Below are 16,946 nucleotides of genomic sequence, written 5' to 3'. Positions count from 1 at the left end.
CTGGAGTAGCTGGATTTACAGGCGTGAGCCACTACAACCAGCTAATTTTTGCATTTTTAGTAGAGATGGGGTATCACCATGTTGGCCAGGCTGGTCACAAACTCCTGACCTCAAGTGATCCGCTTACTTCGGCCTCCCAAAGTGCTGGGATTACAGGCATGAGCCACTGTGCCCGGCAATATGAGTCTTCTTTTATTGAGCACTGATTTGGGAGCCAGGTGGGGCCCTCCCCTCTGCTGTGACCTTGGCCCCGGCATCCCTCACTTCTTTGCTCCAGGCTGTGCAGAGCATCGGAAACCTGGGCCAGCAGCTGGGCCAAGGCAAGGAACTGTGGATGGCCCCCCTGCACCCCTTCCTGCTGCAGAGCGTCTCTCGTGTGAGAGACTTCCTGGACCGGCTGGTGGATGTGGATGGGGATGAAGGTGAGTTCCTGTGGTCCTGCCACATCTGGCTTCTCAACCCAATTGAGACACCACTCAGAGACTTCCCTTTTCCCCCACCAGCTCCTCAGCACTAAGAATGTGAATCTGTGGGTCAGTCAACTAACATTTCCTGACACTTACTATGCTAGGCCCCAGAGATGAACAGAGCTCAGGTGCCGTCCTCCAGGCCCATCCCCAGCCAATGTGGTGTGGGCGGGATCGTGGCATGGTGTGCATGCAATTGACAAACATCTATTAAGCGCTTACTAAATAATAGGCACAGTTCTAAGTGCTGGGGATGCAGCAGTGAACAAGACAGAGAAAATCTGATCTCACAGAGGTTTTATTTTGCTGGGGACCACAGGCCATTAGCAAGATAAATAAGCAAGTTATGTGGTATGTTAGAGAGCTGTAAGTGCTAAGAAGGAAAAAAAAAAGGAGGAAAGAACAGAGATCTGAAAGGGAAAAGGTAGAGAGCCATGAGGATCCCGGGGAAGAGTGTGCCAGGCAGGGCACAGCACGTGCAAGGGCCCTGAGGTAGGACAGAGCAGCACTGAGGACACCCGTGAAGAGTGAACTGGGGCCAGATCCTGTGGGGCCTCATAGGCCTTGGGAAGAATTTTAGCTTTGACTTGGAGTGAGACAGAATCACAGGATGATTTGTAGCAGAAAAGTTGTGGTTGAGTCCATACCATAATGTGGGGCTCAGGTCATAACCTAGTTGGATCCCAGTCCCATTGGAGCAATCTGTCAGAACGTAGAAGCTGGCTGTGGCATGGTGGGGTCCCTATGGTGCTGGGGTGGGGCGGCGGGGCTGTGTCCTGGCTCCCTGAGCGTGGTTAAATGCAGGACATTGCCTGGATGGGACCCCATAGGGTGTGGCTGCCCCTGCTGGCTGCCTGCATACTGTCTGCAGATTTCTCTGGTTGGAGAGAGGTCTTCAAGGGCTACTCTGCCCACGCCCTCCTCCCAGCCTCCATGATTGCATCCCCTATTGAGGGAGTGGAGTCTGAAGTCATCGCGCTCATCCTCCTGCCTCTAGGGGAGCAGAGAACCATGCCCGTCCACTGAGGTCCTCCCTGGGCATGCTAGTGGAGCAAGGTGAGCCTGGATAGGGAGGGCTCACTGTCCACCGTCTCTCTTCTCCCATTTCCCAGAAGCTGGTGTCCCAGCCAGGGCCCTGTTCCCACCCTCGGCCATCGTTCGAGAAGGCTATCTGCTGAAGCGCAAGGAGGAGCCTGCCGGCCTGGCCACGCGCTTTGCCTTCAAGAAGCGCTACGTCTGGCTCAGCGGGGAGACCCTCTCCTTCTCCAAGAGTCCTGAGTGGCAGGTGGGGTTCCAGTCCACTATGGAGGGCTTTCCGGGGGTGACCTTTTTCAGGGTGCTGCCTCTTTGTACCCAGGGGGAAACTGAGGCTCACAGTGGGGCAAGGCCCCAAGGTGCCATAGCAACTTAACAATGACAAACTCTCAGGACAGGCTCTGCTCACAAGTTCAGGCCAATGTGGGCACAGGACACGGACAGGCACCATCACACATCCTTCAGAATGTGCACATGCGGTGGCGGGGATATGCCTCCCAGATGTGGACGCACACAGGACAGGGATGATGCTGAACCGCTCTCGAATGCTCCCACCCGGATCTAGGGCGCATGCTAGACAGACTCATAACATTGAATGTGTTCACTAGGAAAGTGTGCAGATGTTCAGGCACATCCATCCAGGCATTCATTCACTCGTTCATTCATTCAGCAAACATTTATTGAGTGCCTATTATGTGCCAGTGTCCTAGGCACTGGAGATACAGAAGTGAACAAGACAGGTGAAAATCCTGCCCTCGTGGGGCTGGCGTTCGTGACTAGAATGCCCGGAGACATGTGCTGGAATCTCCCAAATGGGTAGCTGTGTGCACACCAGTAGATGACGATGGCTAATGCTGGGAAGGGAGCCCACGCTTACTGTTTCTATTTTATCAGAAGAATGGAGATTCTAGGGGTCAATTCTCTGGGTTCCAATTTTGGATCCACCCGATGAGTGACCTTGGAAGTGTCATCTATCCTCTTGTACCTCAGTTTTCTCATCTGCAGGTTGGAGAGAATAACAGAACCAACCCCAGAAGTCTGTTGTGATAATTAAATAAGTTGATCAATGTAAAGTGCTTGGAATCGCGTCCCAAGTACCATAGAAGTGGTAGCTATTATTAACAAGGAAATGGATGCCCAGAGAAGTTGTCACTTAGAGAGGTGGCTGGGCACGGTGGCTCATGCCTGTAATCCCAGCATTTTGGGAGGCCGAGGTGGGCAGATCACTTGAGGTCATGAGTTCGAGACCAGCCTGGCCAACAATGGTGAAACCCCCTCTCTACTAAAAATACACAAATTAGCCGGGCATGGTGGTGCACGCCTGTAATCCCACCTACTTGGGAGGCTGAGGCAGGAGAATCGCTTGAACCTGGGAGGCGGAGGTAGCAGTGAGGCCAGATCATGCAACTGCACCCCAGCCTGGGTGGCAGAGCGAGACTCTGTTAAAAAAATAAATAAATAAAAATTTAAAAAATAAAAGGGGATAGGGCAGGACTCATGGAACAGCTCACATGGATGGACGGACGAGCACGCAGATCACAGACTTACAGGGTTGAATGTCCCGCCGCTGGGAACTGACTCCACCTGCTGCACACAACCAGACGGAAGCTGTCCCCACCCCGGCCCTAGCCCCCAGCCCATCCTGCAGCGACAATCCTCTTCCCCAGATGCGCCACTCCATCCCCGTGTCGCACATCCGCGCCGTGGAGCGCGTAGACGAGGGCGCCTTCCAACTGCCCCACGTGATGCAGGTGGTGACGCAGGACGGCACGGGGGCGCTGCACACCACCTACCTCCAGTGCAAGGTGAGACCCCGCCGCGATGGGGAGCGGGGGGCGTCCCTCTGTTCCCACCCGCCCCCTGATCGCCTCCCACCCGCTGCAGAATGTGAATGAGCTCAACCAGTGGCTCTCGGCCTTGCGCAAGGCCAGCGCCCCCAACCCGGACAAGCTGGCCGCCTGCCACCCCGGTGCCTTCCGCAGCGCGCGCTGGACCTGCTGCCTCCAGGCTGAGCGCTCAGGTGAGGGGGCAGGGCGGACTGCGGGCTCCGCCCTCCCCACCCGTCAATCAGCGGGTGTCCCACTTCCGCCTGGGCTGGCTGTGCAACCTTGGGCAAGTTATTCAACCTCTCTATGCCTCAGTCTCCTCAACTGTAAAATGAGGTTGATAACAGTGCCTGTCTCATGGAGTTGGGATAATTAAATGACTTGATTTACACAAAGAGCATAGGACGCTGCTTGGCGCATGCGACGTGTTATTTCTAAAGTACTCACTAGGTGCCAGCATCCAATGGTGCCCAAACATCATGAGCTTGTTCTCAAGAAAGATGAGTGCATAACCCAATAATTTTTTTTTTTTTTTTGAGACAGAGTCTCACTCTATTGCCCAGGCTGGAGTGCAGTGGCACAATCTCGGCTCACGACAACCTCTGCCTCCCGGGTTCAAGCGATTCTCCTGCCTCAGCCTTATGAGTAGCTGGGTTTATAGGTGCGTGCCACTGCACCCAGCTAATTTTTGTATTTTTAGTAGGGACGGGGTTTCACCATGTTGGCCAGGCTGGTCTCGAACTCCTGACCTCAGGTGATAAGCCCTCCTCGGCCTCCCAAAGTGTTGGGATTACAGGCGTGAGCCACCGTGCCCGGCCTTTTGTTAATACAATGTTATAAGTGCCAAGATGAGACTTTTGAGATTCCAGTGAATGCCTCAGACCCAGCCTCAGGATGGGGACTCAAGGAGGGCTTCCTGGAGGAGGTGCTGCTTAAATGTGACCTGAGTAGAGCAGAAGTTAAGCAGTGACATTGGAGACAGAACCGGGAGCTGGGGGTAAGGAAGTGTTGCAGGTGTCGTGAGCAAAGGCCTAGAGGTTGGGACAAGGTAGGCTGACGGATGGAAAAGGGTCTGTGTGACTGGAGCCTAGAATGAGGGAGGAGTACCGGGAGAGGCGAGGCTACTGCTAGAGTCTGGGGAGCAGAAGTGGGGCTGGATGAGAGTGGAGGATGTAAGATTCAAAGGAAGTAGTGGGTTTTTTTATTTTTGTTTTTGAGACAGAGTCTCTCTCTGTTGCCCAGGCTGGAGTGCAGTGGTGCAATCACGGCTCCCTGCGGCCTCAAACTCCCGGGCTCAAGCAGTCCTCTCACCTCAGCCTCCCAAGTAGCTGGGACCACACACACGTGCCACCATGTGAGGCTCATTTTTTTTTTTTTTGAGACAGAGTCTCACCCTTTTGCCCAGGCTAGAATGCAGTGGTACAATCTTAGCTCACTGCAATCTGTGCCTCTCAGGTTCAAGCGATTCTCCTGCCTCAGCCTCCCAAGTAGCTGAGATTACAGGCATGAGCCACCACGCCCGGCTAATTTTTGTATTTTTAGTAGAGATGGGGTTTCACCACGTTGGCCGGGCTGGTCTGAAACTTCTGACCTCAGGTGATCCACCCACCTTGGCCTCCCAAAGTTCTGGGATTACAGGCGTGAGCCACTGCTCCAGACCCAAGGGTAATTTTTAAATTATTTGTAGAGACGAGGTCTCACTATGTTGCCCAGGCTGGTCTTGAACTCTTGGGCTCGAGTGATCCTCCCATCTCAGCCTCCAAAAGTGCTTAAATTACAGGCATGAGCCACCGCGTGTGGCCTAGAAGTAGTAGGTTTGAGGAGGGATTTTAGAGAAAGACGGAGCATGGCTTGGTGACTGCCTGGCTGTGGAGGCTTCTGGAAGGGGAGGGGGAGTTACTGATGAATGAAGCTGTGTCCCCTCAGCCGCCGGCTGCAGCCGTACACACTCGGCTGTCACCCTGGGGGACTGGAGTGACCCACTGGATCCTGATGCTGAGGCCCAGACGGTGTATCGGCAGCTGCTCCTGGGGCGGGACCAGCTCAGGTGGGTGCCCCCACCCATCCCACTTCACCTCCTATGACCAACCGGGCCAGCCCCCCACCGTGGCCCTGCTGTGTTCATTTATTCATTCTTTCTGTGTGCGTTGGTGGATCTTTCCCGGGGGCCTGGCCCAGGGTGGGGACTGGGTGTCTACACAGTCAGGGCTTGGGAAGCATCCTCAGTGGGAGGGGTCCCTTATGCAGAACTGGGTCTTGGGATCTTTTAATACCTGGGGCTCCAGAGACCCTGGCACAATTCCCATAAAATCCTGGCCCCCTGCGCTTGCTAAATGAACTTGGATAGATCTCTTCCCTTTCCTGGCATGAGGATCACTGTCACTGTTATTTGGTGACAGAGATTTGTCCCAACTCATTATAGAGTGGGTTCTGAAGCTGACCTGCCTGGGTTCAAATCCTGACCTAGCCACTTACTAGCTGTGTGATCTTTTTTAAAACAATTTTATTTATTTATTTATTTAGACAGTCTTACTCTGTTGCCCAGGCTGGAGTGCAGTGGCATGATCTTGGCTCACTGCAACCTCCGCCTCCCGGATTCAAGCGATTCTCCTGCTTCAGCCTCCGACGTAACCAGGATTACAGGCACTTGCCACCACGCCTGACTAGTTTTTGTATTTTTAGTAAAGACGGGGTTTCACCATGTTGGCCAGGCCAGTCTCGAATTCCTGACTTCAAGTGATCCACCTGTCTTGCCTTTGCCCTCCCAAAGTGCAGGGATTACAGGCATGAGCCACTGCACCCAACCAGGCTGTGTGATCTTAAACAAGTTGCTTAACTTCTCTGTACTTCAGTTTCCTCATCTGGAAAAGGGGGATAATAATGGTGGTGACCTCGTGGGTTGTCCTGAGGATCAAATGAGCTGATACAGGTAGAGCACTTTGTAGGTGCCTGGCCACATAGTTAGCTTTCAATAAGTGGTAATGGTTCTGATGCTGATGCTGTGTGACCTTAGGCAAGTTACCTAACCTCTCTGTGTCTCAATGATCATCTGTATAATGGAGCTAATAGTAAATACCTACCTCATATGAGTTTGTCATGATAATTAAATGAGTTAATACATGTAAAAGGTTTAGAATAGCATCTGGCACTCTAGAAATGTTTGCTGTGTAGATGATGATGATGATGATGGTAGATGGTGATGGTGATGATGATGATTCAGGAAAACTAATTTCTCAGAGAATTTCTGGGGTAGGAAGCAGGATTGGGAATCAGGGACCAGACTTGTCTTTCTCCCTCTCACCTTCCAGGCTGAAATTACTGGAGGATTCTAACATGGATACAACTCTGGAGGCAGACACAGGTAAGGGCTCCTGTACCACAGAAGGTAAAGGCTGGGTGCAGTGGCTCACACCTGTAATCCCAGCACTTTGGGAGGCTGAGGTGGGTGGATCACTTGAGGTCGGGAGTTCGAGATCAGCCTGGCCAACATGGTGAAACCCTTTCTCTACTAAAAATTGAAAAATTAGCCTGGCATGGTGGTGCACACCTGTAATCCCAGCTACTGGGGAGGCTGCGGGATGAGAATTGCTTGAACCCAGGAGGCGGAGGTTGCAATGAGCTAAGATCATGCCACTGCACTCCACCCTGGGCAACACAGCAAGACTCCATGCCCCCCTCCCCGCCAAAAAAAAAGAAGCTAACGGGTTAAGGAGGTCCCTTTTTCCTCGCAGGCACTTCCCCACTGTCTCCTGTGTCCTCCTGTTTCCAGTCCATCATCAGGCCACAGGGCTGTGTGTGGGGATTCTCAAAGATTTTAGGGTTCTCAGGGCACAAGGCACATCTGCAGCATGAGAAACCATTGGGTCCTGCCCTGGACTGGCTGAGCCCCTGTGGCCTCTTGTCTCCCTCCTAGGGGCTTGTCCTGAGGTCCTGGCCCGGCAAAGAGCAGCAGCTGCCCGCCTGCTGGAGGTGCTCGCAGACCTGGATCGTGCCCACGAGGAGTTCCAGCAGCAAGAGCGAGGGAAGGCGGCCCTGGGCCCCCTTGGCCCCTAAGGAAATGCCAGAGCTAGCCCGGAAGGAGGAACAAGGAGCCAGGGGGCCCTCTTCAGCGCATCCTGCCTCAGGAGTCTCCTGTTTCCTTGTACCTCTTTGATCCTGTGGTTTCGAGGCTCCCAGAGACGTGCCTAGTCCTATATGCCTTGAGTCCAGAACTCAGGGCATGGAAGCCCTTTGGCAGGGGCCAGCCTTGCACTGAGTGAATCTCGCTCTCTGGGTTGATTCAGACTGGAGTGGATAGGATAAGGAACCTGACTTATTTGACTGAGACTGGGGTCTCTGCTTCACCAAACTGGCCTCTATCCATACCAAAGAGGCCAGCCTGGCCCTGAGCTGCTGGATACAGCTGGACCTGAATTCCTGATGCCCATGTGATGTTGTTGCCCCAGATAGGCACTAAATGGGCTCACCCCTTCCTGTTTTCATGTCTGCTAATCCCTATAACCTCATTGATTCTTCTGTACCCTGCCCTTGGCCTACGACCCCAACCACAAGCTTCCGGAATCAGGTACCCTCAGGAAGAACGAAGGCTGGGTGGGGGTCCAGTGTGCCACACTCAGACCCTTGGAGCCTGGGAGACCTTGGGCCAGGCTCTTTGTCTCTCTCTGGGTCTCAGATTACCCTGTATAAAAAGAGGAGGGAAAGTCTAGATGTGTGGTTTTCAAACTGGATTCCAACGAGGTAGTTCAAGAACCAGGGAGGAGTTTCTCTGACTGTGGGCCAAAGACCACCCGCTGGAATGTCTGCTAGAAATGCAGATTTCTGAGGCCCAGCCAGCTACTGACTCAGAATCTGAGGGTATATGAGGGCAAGAATCAGGGTTATTTAACAGATTCCGTAGGTCATTTGGATGAGTATCAGCTTTGAGGACCACAGGCCTGGGGAATGGGCAGTTTTATTTTATTTTGTTTTTAGAGTTGGGGGTCTCACTCTGTTGCCCAGGCTGCAGTACAGTGGCATGCTCATAGGTCAATGCAGCCTCAAACTTCTTGGCTTCAGTGATCCTCCCACGTTAGCCTCCAGAGCAGCTGCGACTACAGGTGCAAGCCATCACGCCGGGCTAATTTTTAAATTTTTGTAGCGATGGGGGGGTCTCGCTATGTTGCCCAGGCTGGTCTCAAGCTCCTGGCGTCAAATGAGCCTCCTGCCTCGGCCTCCTTAGTTGCTGGGATTACAGGCGTGAGTCACAGTGCCTGGCTTGCAATTTTATATGCCAGAGTTTGGGTTGAGGTTTTGTCTGAGAATGAACCACGGAGTACAAATGTTTGGGAACATGTGACTGGCAGAACTGGAAGGGCCTCCAAGGACTCATTTCCGGTGTTGTGTCACTACGGGGTGGGACAGAAACCAAAGCCTACCTGGCAGGGGATCAAGTGGACCAGGAAAGACACGGCGCTATCCCGAGGGTGGCCAGCAGGGGTTGCCCGAAGCCGCAGCATCCACCAGAACTACAGGGGCGTCCTGGCATGTTGCAGAGGCTGATTTAAGGCTGGGGTCCATCCCTGTCTTTCCCTAGTTAGAACCTGACCCTCCTCCCCAAGGACAGGGTCCTGACAAGCTCTACGATCCTGATGAGCTGATCACAGTGTCTCCCAGCTCCTCTGTATTTCCCTTGAGGCTCCCAGCTCTCCGCCCGAGTTCCTTGTTTCTTGTCATTGTGCCAGGGAGCAGATGTGTGCATTGCCTTGTGCTTTTGTGAAAGAGAAGGGTACTTTCACCTCTGCATTCTTGGAGACTAGGACTAGGAGGGTCTGCCACTGCTTCACCGCCCCCAGCCCTTCCAGCCCGAGGCAATGACCCTGAAGTTGCCATTCTCTCGCAAGCCATCACTCCCCAACGGGGCTGACTGCAGCCCCCAGGAACAGAGCCACCCACCCCTCTCTTGGCAGGAAAAGACCAGGCGAGGAGGAGAAAGACCATTTATTTCTCCACCCACAGTGGGACTGGTAGGTTTTGAAAAGAGCAATTGCTGGCATCCCTTTAAATCTTGGCTGACTCCCACCGTGGCAGCCAATCAGCAGAGGCGGAGCTGGTGAGTTGCCTGGGCAACAGGCCCCTGGTTGGCCGGAGACGATTAGCCACCCCACTGCCCACGCCCAACGAAAGGGAAATTGACTCTCTGCTGTCCACTCTGCTTTAAAATACATGGGCCCAAACTAGGCCTCCTCCTCTTGCTCCTGAAGTCAGAAGCGCCAGCCTTTGGCTCTCAAAATTGGGAGCGATTTGGTGGAGAGGATGGGGGAGGGAGGATGGGAGAACAGTGCCTTTATCTGGGACAGACAGAAGGCCTGGAGATGGGAAGGGAGAAGGAGATCAGAGTCCAGAGGGATGAAGAGGCACAAACACAAAATTCAGGACCCTCTAGTCCCCGCTTGCGCTGGCCATTCTTTTGTAGAACTGCTCAGTCATCTGGGGGCTTCCACCCCATGGGCCCACAATTGCCCAATCAGTGGGTGGCAGACATGGGTGATGACACGGAATGGGTGAGGCATCGGGGGTACACTGAGTTTCCCAAGTCCCTCTTTGCCCCCCGAGCCCTGTCAGGCCCCTAAGGGCTTGCCCCGCATCCTCCAGTTCGCAGACAAGGCTGTACAGCTGCAACTGAGACACAGATGGGGATCCACATGGGGGGGTCATGGGGTCTTTCTGTCTCTTCTCTTCCAGCCTGGGGGCAAGTAGAGGCACGTGGGTGTGCGTGCATGAGTTCAACAGGACATGTGTGTTTGTGTGTGAGGGGGCGGGTCTCTGTCTTTTTGGTAGGGAGGTTTCCAGTACTCTCTGTATGGCCCTCTCAGGGAGCTATGATTCGGGGCCAGCCTGACATGCCATCTCTCCATCCCAGCTGCCACCAGGCAGGTCCCCTGAATGGCTGCGGCCCCTTCCACAGGCTCCTCCCCAGCCCTGAACCTGGGCTACCAGGACACACCTGGCGAAGGAGGCATTTGCCGGACCAGGGGCAAAGCAGGAGGGAAGGTGGGTAGCCTTGGGCCTCAGGCCTTGGCTGCAGCCTCGGATACACCCTGGGCTGTGAGCTCAGCCAGCACGTTGTCTAGGTAGCTAGCGTCCGGGTACCCGTGGCCCGTGAGGTTGGATCCAAACTCGGTCTTGTGGTGGATCTCGTTCCACACCACGGTGTCCGACTCGCCGGTGGTGTTGGACGTGCCGATAGTGAAGATGAGTCTTCTCTCCCAGGCCGTGATGAGCAGCCGCAGCACCTGGGGGGACAGGGACACGGTGGGGCCGGGTGGAGGTCACAGGCAGCCTCCAGTCCACCAGCCTCAGCCTCCCTCCCTCCCCTGCCACATCATGGCTACCTTATGGCTTCGTCCATTGGCACCGACTACGTAATGCTGGCTTGGCCATTTCCTTTATATTTGTATTTCCTGAACTGCCAGTAAAAGCTCCTTCCAAGTTATTTATGTTTGTTTTTTCTTTTCTTTTCTTTCCTTTTCTTTTTCTTTTTTTTTTTTTTTTTTTGAGACAGCGTCTTGCTGTGTTGCCCAGGCTGGAGTGCAGCAGTGCAACCAGAGCTCACTGCAGCCTCGAACTCCTGGGCTCCAACAATTGTCCCACATCAGCCTCCCGAGTAGCTGGGACTACAGGTAGGCACCACCAAGCCCAGCTAAAATTACAAACTTTTTGGAGAGATGGGGTCTCACTATGTTGCCCAGATTGGTCTCAAACTTCTGGCCTCAAGTGATCCTCCCACCTCGGCCTCCCCAAGTGCAGGGATTACAGGTATGTGCCACTGCGCTTGGCCTGCCTGTTTCCTTTTTTTTTTGTGATGGAGTCTTGCTCTGTCACCCAGGCTGGAGTGCGGTGGGGTGATCTCGGCTCAGTGCAACCTCTGCCTCCTGAGTTCAAGCAATTCTCCTGCCTCAGCCTCCCAGGTAGCTGGGACTATAGGTGCACTCCACCACTCCAGATAATTTTTCTATTTTTAGTAGAGACGAGGTTTCACCATGTTGGCCAGGCTGGTCTCAAACTCCTGATCTCGTGATCCGCCCGCCTCAGCCTCCCAAAGTGCTGGGATTAGAGGCATGAGCCACCGCACCCAGCCCTGCCTGTTTTTTTCTGGGGTGAAGAAAGCATCTGGCAGCTGTCTGCTCTATTTAGTTTGGACTCCACACTGTATTAAAGAGCCACTTGTAAATTAGTTACTAACATTCAAAAGCCTAGAGATTTCCCATGAAAATCTGGATTTCTTGGTGCTCTTGAAAAGCAGAAAGTCAAATCAGACAAGCTGTAGGGTGGTGGTGACGGCTTGGACTGCCTGGGCTCAAATCCCAGCTCTGACACTTAGTACCTCTGTGACAACAGTCAAGTGGCTTGCCCTTTCTGAAGCCTTGCGTCTTTGTCTATCAAATGGGGTCAGGACCTTGACCTCAGCAGCTCGGGAAAGGAGATAAGATGTGTGAAGGAGGTGGCTGTGGTCGTTGCTGTTCGGGTGCTGCTTTTGGGAGGAATGTGAGAGCAGGGATTGGGAATGATGGGGACCACAGGCCCAGGCCAGTGGTTGCTGGAGCCCCTGCCTGCGCCTATCTCCCGTGCCCTCACGGCTGGGCACCCACCTTCCGGCCTTTCTCGTTGTTGGGTAGATAGCAGTGGCGAGGGAATCCTCTTGCGGTGAACTTCTTCCCGGGGTTGGGGTGCTCAGGGCCCTGCAGGGAGGGACAGTACAGGGATTTAGACCATGAACAGGTGGTGGCAGGGTGGAGGAGCATCTGGAAGAGTCGGAGGGGAGTGGGGGCTGGAGGCCAGAGAGGCGGAAGGGGAGCCCACCTGGATGCCTGTGGGGATGTCATAGACGATGCGGATGGTCTGGGTATCAGGGAAGCCGGGCAGCGAGTGGGGAATGAGGTGGAACTCCATCTTCCCAGGCGGCTGCGTACCCGTCTTCTCCCCGTAGATGGCCTTGCAGGTGGGGCACTGCAGGCTGCCATCCTGGGCAGGGGAGGCTGGCAGTGAGTTCCCAGCGCCCCCCCCAAACCCCACTCAGTTCCCTGCCCACTCCTCAGCCATCGTCCCGCCCAACCCACCTTGTTGCCATTGGAGTACATGGCCACGAGGCACAGCAGGTGGTACATGTGGCCGCAGCGGCCCAGGCGGCCCACGAGCTCAGGCCGCACGCCCTTGTGCCGAAGCACGCCCTCGTAGCCTGACGCTGTGACCAGCCGCTCCATGCAGATTGTGCAGTCCTGCAGGTAGGCAGCAGGGGAGACTGAGGACTGGGGAGGACAGGGCACCTACTGGGTCAGCACTGCCCCTTGGCGGGTCACCATAGGCAGCAGACCACACTCTCTCAGGCACCCATTTGGCAAAGGGAGACAGTACACACCCTCTGCCCCATACATTGTTTTCTTTTCTTCTTCTTCGTTATTTTATTTATTTTATTTTTTTTAATTAAGAGACAGGCTCTGTTGGCCAGGCTGAAGTGCAGCAGTGCAATCATAGCTCACTGCAGAGTCAAACTCCTGGGCTCAAGAGATCCTCTTGCCTCAGCCTCCTACGTAGCTGGAACTACAGGCATGAGCCACTGCACCCAGCCCCTTCCCATATATTGAATTCTGATATATCACAGAGGAAGATGGCTCCCTCCCCACCCCCCAGGTGAATTAAGGGCTTAACTATCAAAAGCAAAACTTAAAAACATTTAGTGGAAAATATGGGTGAAAATGACACAAAAACTCAATCATCAAAAGATGGATAAATGTGAGTCTATTAAACGTAAGCATTTCTATTCATCAAAAAACCTCATAAAGTGAAGAAAGAAACAAATTAGAAGAGCTCTGTATCACCCAGAACCCAGGAGGAGGGGTGACGGTTCCTGCCCCCCTCCATGCCAGGGGCCCTCCCCCGTCCCCATCCCCCCCTCACCTCATCAGCCCCCCATCCCCCTTCACCTCATCAGCCCCCATCCCCCTTCACCTCATCAGCCCCCCATCCTCCCTCACCTCATCAGCCCCCCATCCCCCTTCACCTCATCAGCCCCCCATCCCCCCTCACCTCATCAGCCCCCCCATCCCCCCTCACCTCATCAGCCCCCCATCCCCCCTCACCTCATCAGCCCCCCATCCCCCCTCACCTCATCAGCCCCCCATCCCCCCTCACCTCATCAGCCCCCCATCCCCCCCTCACCTCATCAGCCCCCCATCCCCCTTCACCTCATCAGCCCCCATCCCCCTTCACCTCATCAGCCCCCCATCCCCCCTCACCTCATCAGCCCCCCATCCCCCTTCACCTCATCAGCCCCCCATCCCCCCTCACCTCATCAGCCCCCCCATCCCCCCTCACCTCATCAGCCCCCCATCCCCCTTCACCTCATCAGCCCCCATCCCCCTTCACCTCATCAGCCCCCCATCCCCCCTCACCTCATCAGCCCCCCATCCCCCCCTCACCTCATCAGCCCCCCATCCCCCCCTCACCTCATCAGCCCCCATCCCCCCCCACCTCATCAGCCCCCCATCCTCCCCTCACCTCATCAGCCCCCATCCACTCCTCACCTCATCAGCCCCCCCATCCCCCCTCACCTCATCAGCCCCCCATCCCCCCCTCACCTCATCAGCCCCCATCGACCCCTCACCTCATCAGCCCCCCATCCCCCCCTCACCTCATCAGCCCCCCATCCCCCCCTCACCTCATCAGCCCCCCCATCCCCCCTCACCTCATCAGCCCCCCATCCCCCCTCACCTCATCAGCCCCCCATCCCCCCTCACCTCATCAGCCCCCCATCCCCCTTCACCTCATCAGCCCCCATCCACTCCTCACCTCATCAGCCCCCCATCCCCCTTCACCTCATCAGCCCCCCATCCCCCCCTCACCTCATCAGCCCCCCATCCCCCCTCACCTCATCAGCCCCCCATCCCCCCCTCACCTCATCAGCCCCCCATCCCCCTTCACCTCATCAGCCCCCCATCCCCCCCTCACCTCATCAGCCCCCCATCCCCCTTCACCTCATCAGCCCCCCATCCCCCCCTCACCTCATCAGCCCCCCATCCCCCTTCACCTCATCAGCCCCCCATCCCCCCCTCACCTCATCAGCCCCCCATCCCCCTTCACCTCATCAGCCCCCCATCCCCCCCTCACCTCATCAGCCCCCCATCCCCCCTCACCTCATCAGCCCCCCATCCCCCCCTCACCTCATCAGCCCCCCATCCTCCCCTCACCTCATCAGCCCCCATCCACTCCTCACCTCATCAGCCCCCCCATCCCCCTCACCTCATCAGCCCCCCATCCCCCCCCACCTCATCAGCCCCCCATCCTCCCCTCACCTCATCAGCCCCCATCCACTCCTCAGCTCATCAGCCCCCCCATCCCCCCTCACCTCATCAGCCCCCCATCCCCCCCTCACCTCATCAGCCCCCATCGACCCCTCACCTCATCAGCCCCCCATCCCCCCCTCACCTCATCAGCCCCCATCCACTCCTCACCTCATCAGCCCCCCCATCCCCCTCACCTCATCAGCCCCCCATCCCCCCCTCACCTCATCAGCCCCCCCATCCCCCCCTCACCTCATCAGCCCCCCATCCCCCCCTCACCTCATCAGCCCCCATCCACTCCTCACCTCATCAGCCCCCCCATCCCCCTCACCTCATCAGCCCCCCATCCCCCCCTCACCTCATCAGCCCCCCCATCCCCCCCTCACCTCATCAGCCCCCCATCCCCCCCTCACCTCATCAGCCCCCATCGACCCCTCACCTCATCAGCCCCCCATCCCCCCCTCACCTCATCAGCCCCCATCCACTCCTCACCTCATCAGCCCCCCCATCCCCCTCACCTCATCAGCCCCCCATCCCCCCCTCACCTCATCAGCCCGCATCCACCCCTCACCTCATCAGCCCCCCATCCCCCCTCACCTCATCAGCCCCCCATCCCCCCCTCACCTCATCAGCCCCCCATCCTCCCCTCACCTCATCAGCCCCCATCCACTCCTCACCTCATCAGCCCCCCCATCCCCCTCACCTCATCAGCCCCCCATCCTCCCCTCACCTCATCAGCCCCCATCCACTCCTCAGCTCATCAGCCCCCCCATCCCCCCTCACCTCATCAGCCCCCCATCCCCCCCTCACCTCATCAGCCCCCATCGACCCCTCACCTCATCAGCCCCCCATCCCCCCCTCACCTCATCAGCCCGCATCCACCCCTCACCTCATCAGCCCCCCATCCCCCCCTCACCTCCTCAGCCCCCCATCCCCCCCTCACCTCATCAGGTGGGTTCTTCACCTTCTGCATGTATCTTCGAACCACATCCTCGGGATTCTTACCTGCAGGAACACAGCGGGGTGGGTTTGAGGGTACCCAGAGTCTGTCCCTGAAGGCTTGGCTCAGAACTGGGTCAGGGGTCAGAGGGCAGGGGTCAGGGTGGCAAGGGTTGGCCAGGGTCAGAGGTCAGGGGTTGCTGGAGGTTAGCTGTAACAGGAGCTGGTGAAAGATGGGGCCAGGGCAAGGGGAGCTGAGATCAGGCAATGGAGGTGAGGTCGTAAATGCTAAGAATTAAGTTGGAGACTAGGGGTCACAGAGTTGTGGTCAAGGCTTAGTGGGGTTCATCTCGTGTAAGGGCGCGGAGGGCGTACTCTTTTTAAGGTGCTTCTTCTTGGTCTTGCGGCACACCCCGGGCACGCCGGGCACGGGCTTCACGTCACTCTTGCTCACGGGCGGCGGGTGCAGGATGGGCTTGGGGGCCCGCGTCAGGCACACGGGCAGCCCGGCCGCGCACAGCAGTATCCCGGTCATCCCTGGGGGTTAGGGGGCGCAGTCACAGGGCGGGGCGCCATCCCCGCCCAGACCCCCGACCACTGGCCCTGGGAATCCCGGGGCCCTCGGATGGGTGGGAGGGTTGCGCTCTTGGGCCCCACCCACTCAGCCCCTTGAAGGCCCCTGAAGGGCCTTCTGCGGGCCACGCCCACCCCGTGTCCTGGGCCCAGAGGAAGGGGGCGTTTCCTCCGGGCCACGCCCACAAGCCCATTTCGGGGGCGGGGTCACCGGGTGACAGGCGGGGCTGCCTCCTAGTGGGCCCCGCCCTTTCCCGCCCTGGGCCAGACCTCACCTGCCAGGGCCGGATGGACCGGCCCAGTACCATTCAAGTTCTTCACCGGGAGCGCGGGCACCCTGCGGGGAGAAGAGAAGAGGCCGCAGCTGGACTCCAGCCCCCGACACCACGTCAGTGGACCTGGCTTGCCTTCTGTCTCTGGCTCCTGGGCCACACACCCTGGCCTCTTTGTACCTCTCTCTGCCAACTGCAGTTACCTCCAGGAAACTCTCTTTCTATTCTGACATCCTAGTATGGGGCGGGGGTGGCCAGGACCTCGGCCCAGGTTCCAGTGGGATGCACCCTTAGACTTTAGTGCAGACCCCTCCTTACCCTACAGCCGGCTCCTCCCTCGAGAGGGCGCTTTGGCTCTGAGGACTCCTTTCGTTGGCCGCTGTGCCTGAAACCCAACTACTAGTGGTGTAGCTATTTTAGCGTCTCTCAAAGCTTGTTAGATGTAGCATTATTAATTTCCATAAAACGTTCCAGGAAAGAAGGATTCAGGAATCAAGTAAGTTAGGAACACGTCGCTGT

The 16,946-nt window shown here is 56.5% G+C and overlaps 2 protein-coding genes across 5 annotated transcripts in view; one reads left to right on the top strand and one right to left on the bottom strand.

Moving 5' to 3' along the window:
* RASAL1 (RAS protein activator like 1) overlaps window positions 1-9,296 on the top strand; it is a 37,952-nt gene extending 28,656 nt beyond the window's left edge. For all 4 annotated transcript variants that reach the window (XM_054443754.2, XM_054443755.1, XM_054443757.1 and 1 more), the window contains 7 exons: window positions 278-422; window positions 1,580-1,752; window positions 3,170-3,307; window positions 3,387-3,522; window positions 5,255-5,375; window positions 6,637-6,689; window positions 7,242-9,296. In XM_054443754.2, coding sequence (XP_054299729.1) covers window positions 278-422; window positions 1,580-1,752; window positions 3,170-3,307; window positions 3,387-3,522; window positions 5,255-5,375; window positions 6,637-6,689; window positions 7,242-7,381 — 906 coding nt within the window. In that variant the 3' untranslated portion in view covers window positions 7,382-9,296. The remainder of the gene's footprint in view (window positions 1-277; window positions 423-1,579; window positions 1,753-3,169; window positions 3,308-3,386; window positions 3,523-5,254; window positions 5,376-6,636; window positions 6,690-7,241) is intronic.
* A 438-nt stretch (window positions 9,297-9,734) lies between these two features.
* Window positions 9,735-16,946, bottom strand: part of DTX1 (deltex E3 ubiquitin ligase 1) — a 43,657-nt gene continuing 36,445 nt past the window's right edge. The window contains exons 4-10 of the mRNA XM_054443759.2: window positions 16,431-16,492; window positions 15,958-16,119; window positions 15,587-15,648; window positions 12,424-12,582; window positions 12,167-12,328; window positions 11,956-12,045; window positions 9,735-10,599 (exon numbers count right to left, since the gene is read on the bottom strand). Coding sequence (XP_054299734.1) covers window positions 10,375-10,599; window positions 11,956-12,045; window positions 12,167-12,328; window positions 12,424-12,582; window positions 15,587-15,648; window positions 15,958-16,119; window positions 16,431-16,492 — 922 coding nt within the window. The 3' untranslated portion in view covers window positions 9,735-10,374. The remainder of the gene's footprint in view (window positions 10,600-11,955; window positions 12,046-12,166; window positions 12,329-12,423; window positions 12,583-15,586; window positions 15,649-15,957; window positions 16,120-16,430; window positions 16,493-16,946) is intronic.

This window comes from Pongo pygmaeus, chromosome 10 (assembly GCF_028885625.2).
Source record: "Pongo pygmaeus isolate AG05252 chromosome 10, NHGRI_mPonPyg2-v2.0_pri, whole genome shotgun sequence".
Lineage (NCBI taxonomy): Eukaryota > Metazoa > Chordata > Mammalia > Primates > Hominidae > Pongo > Pongo pygmaeus.
The sequence above is the reverse complement of the archived record's forward strand: the minus strand, read 5'-3'. Positions and strand labels throughout refer to the sequence as shown.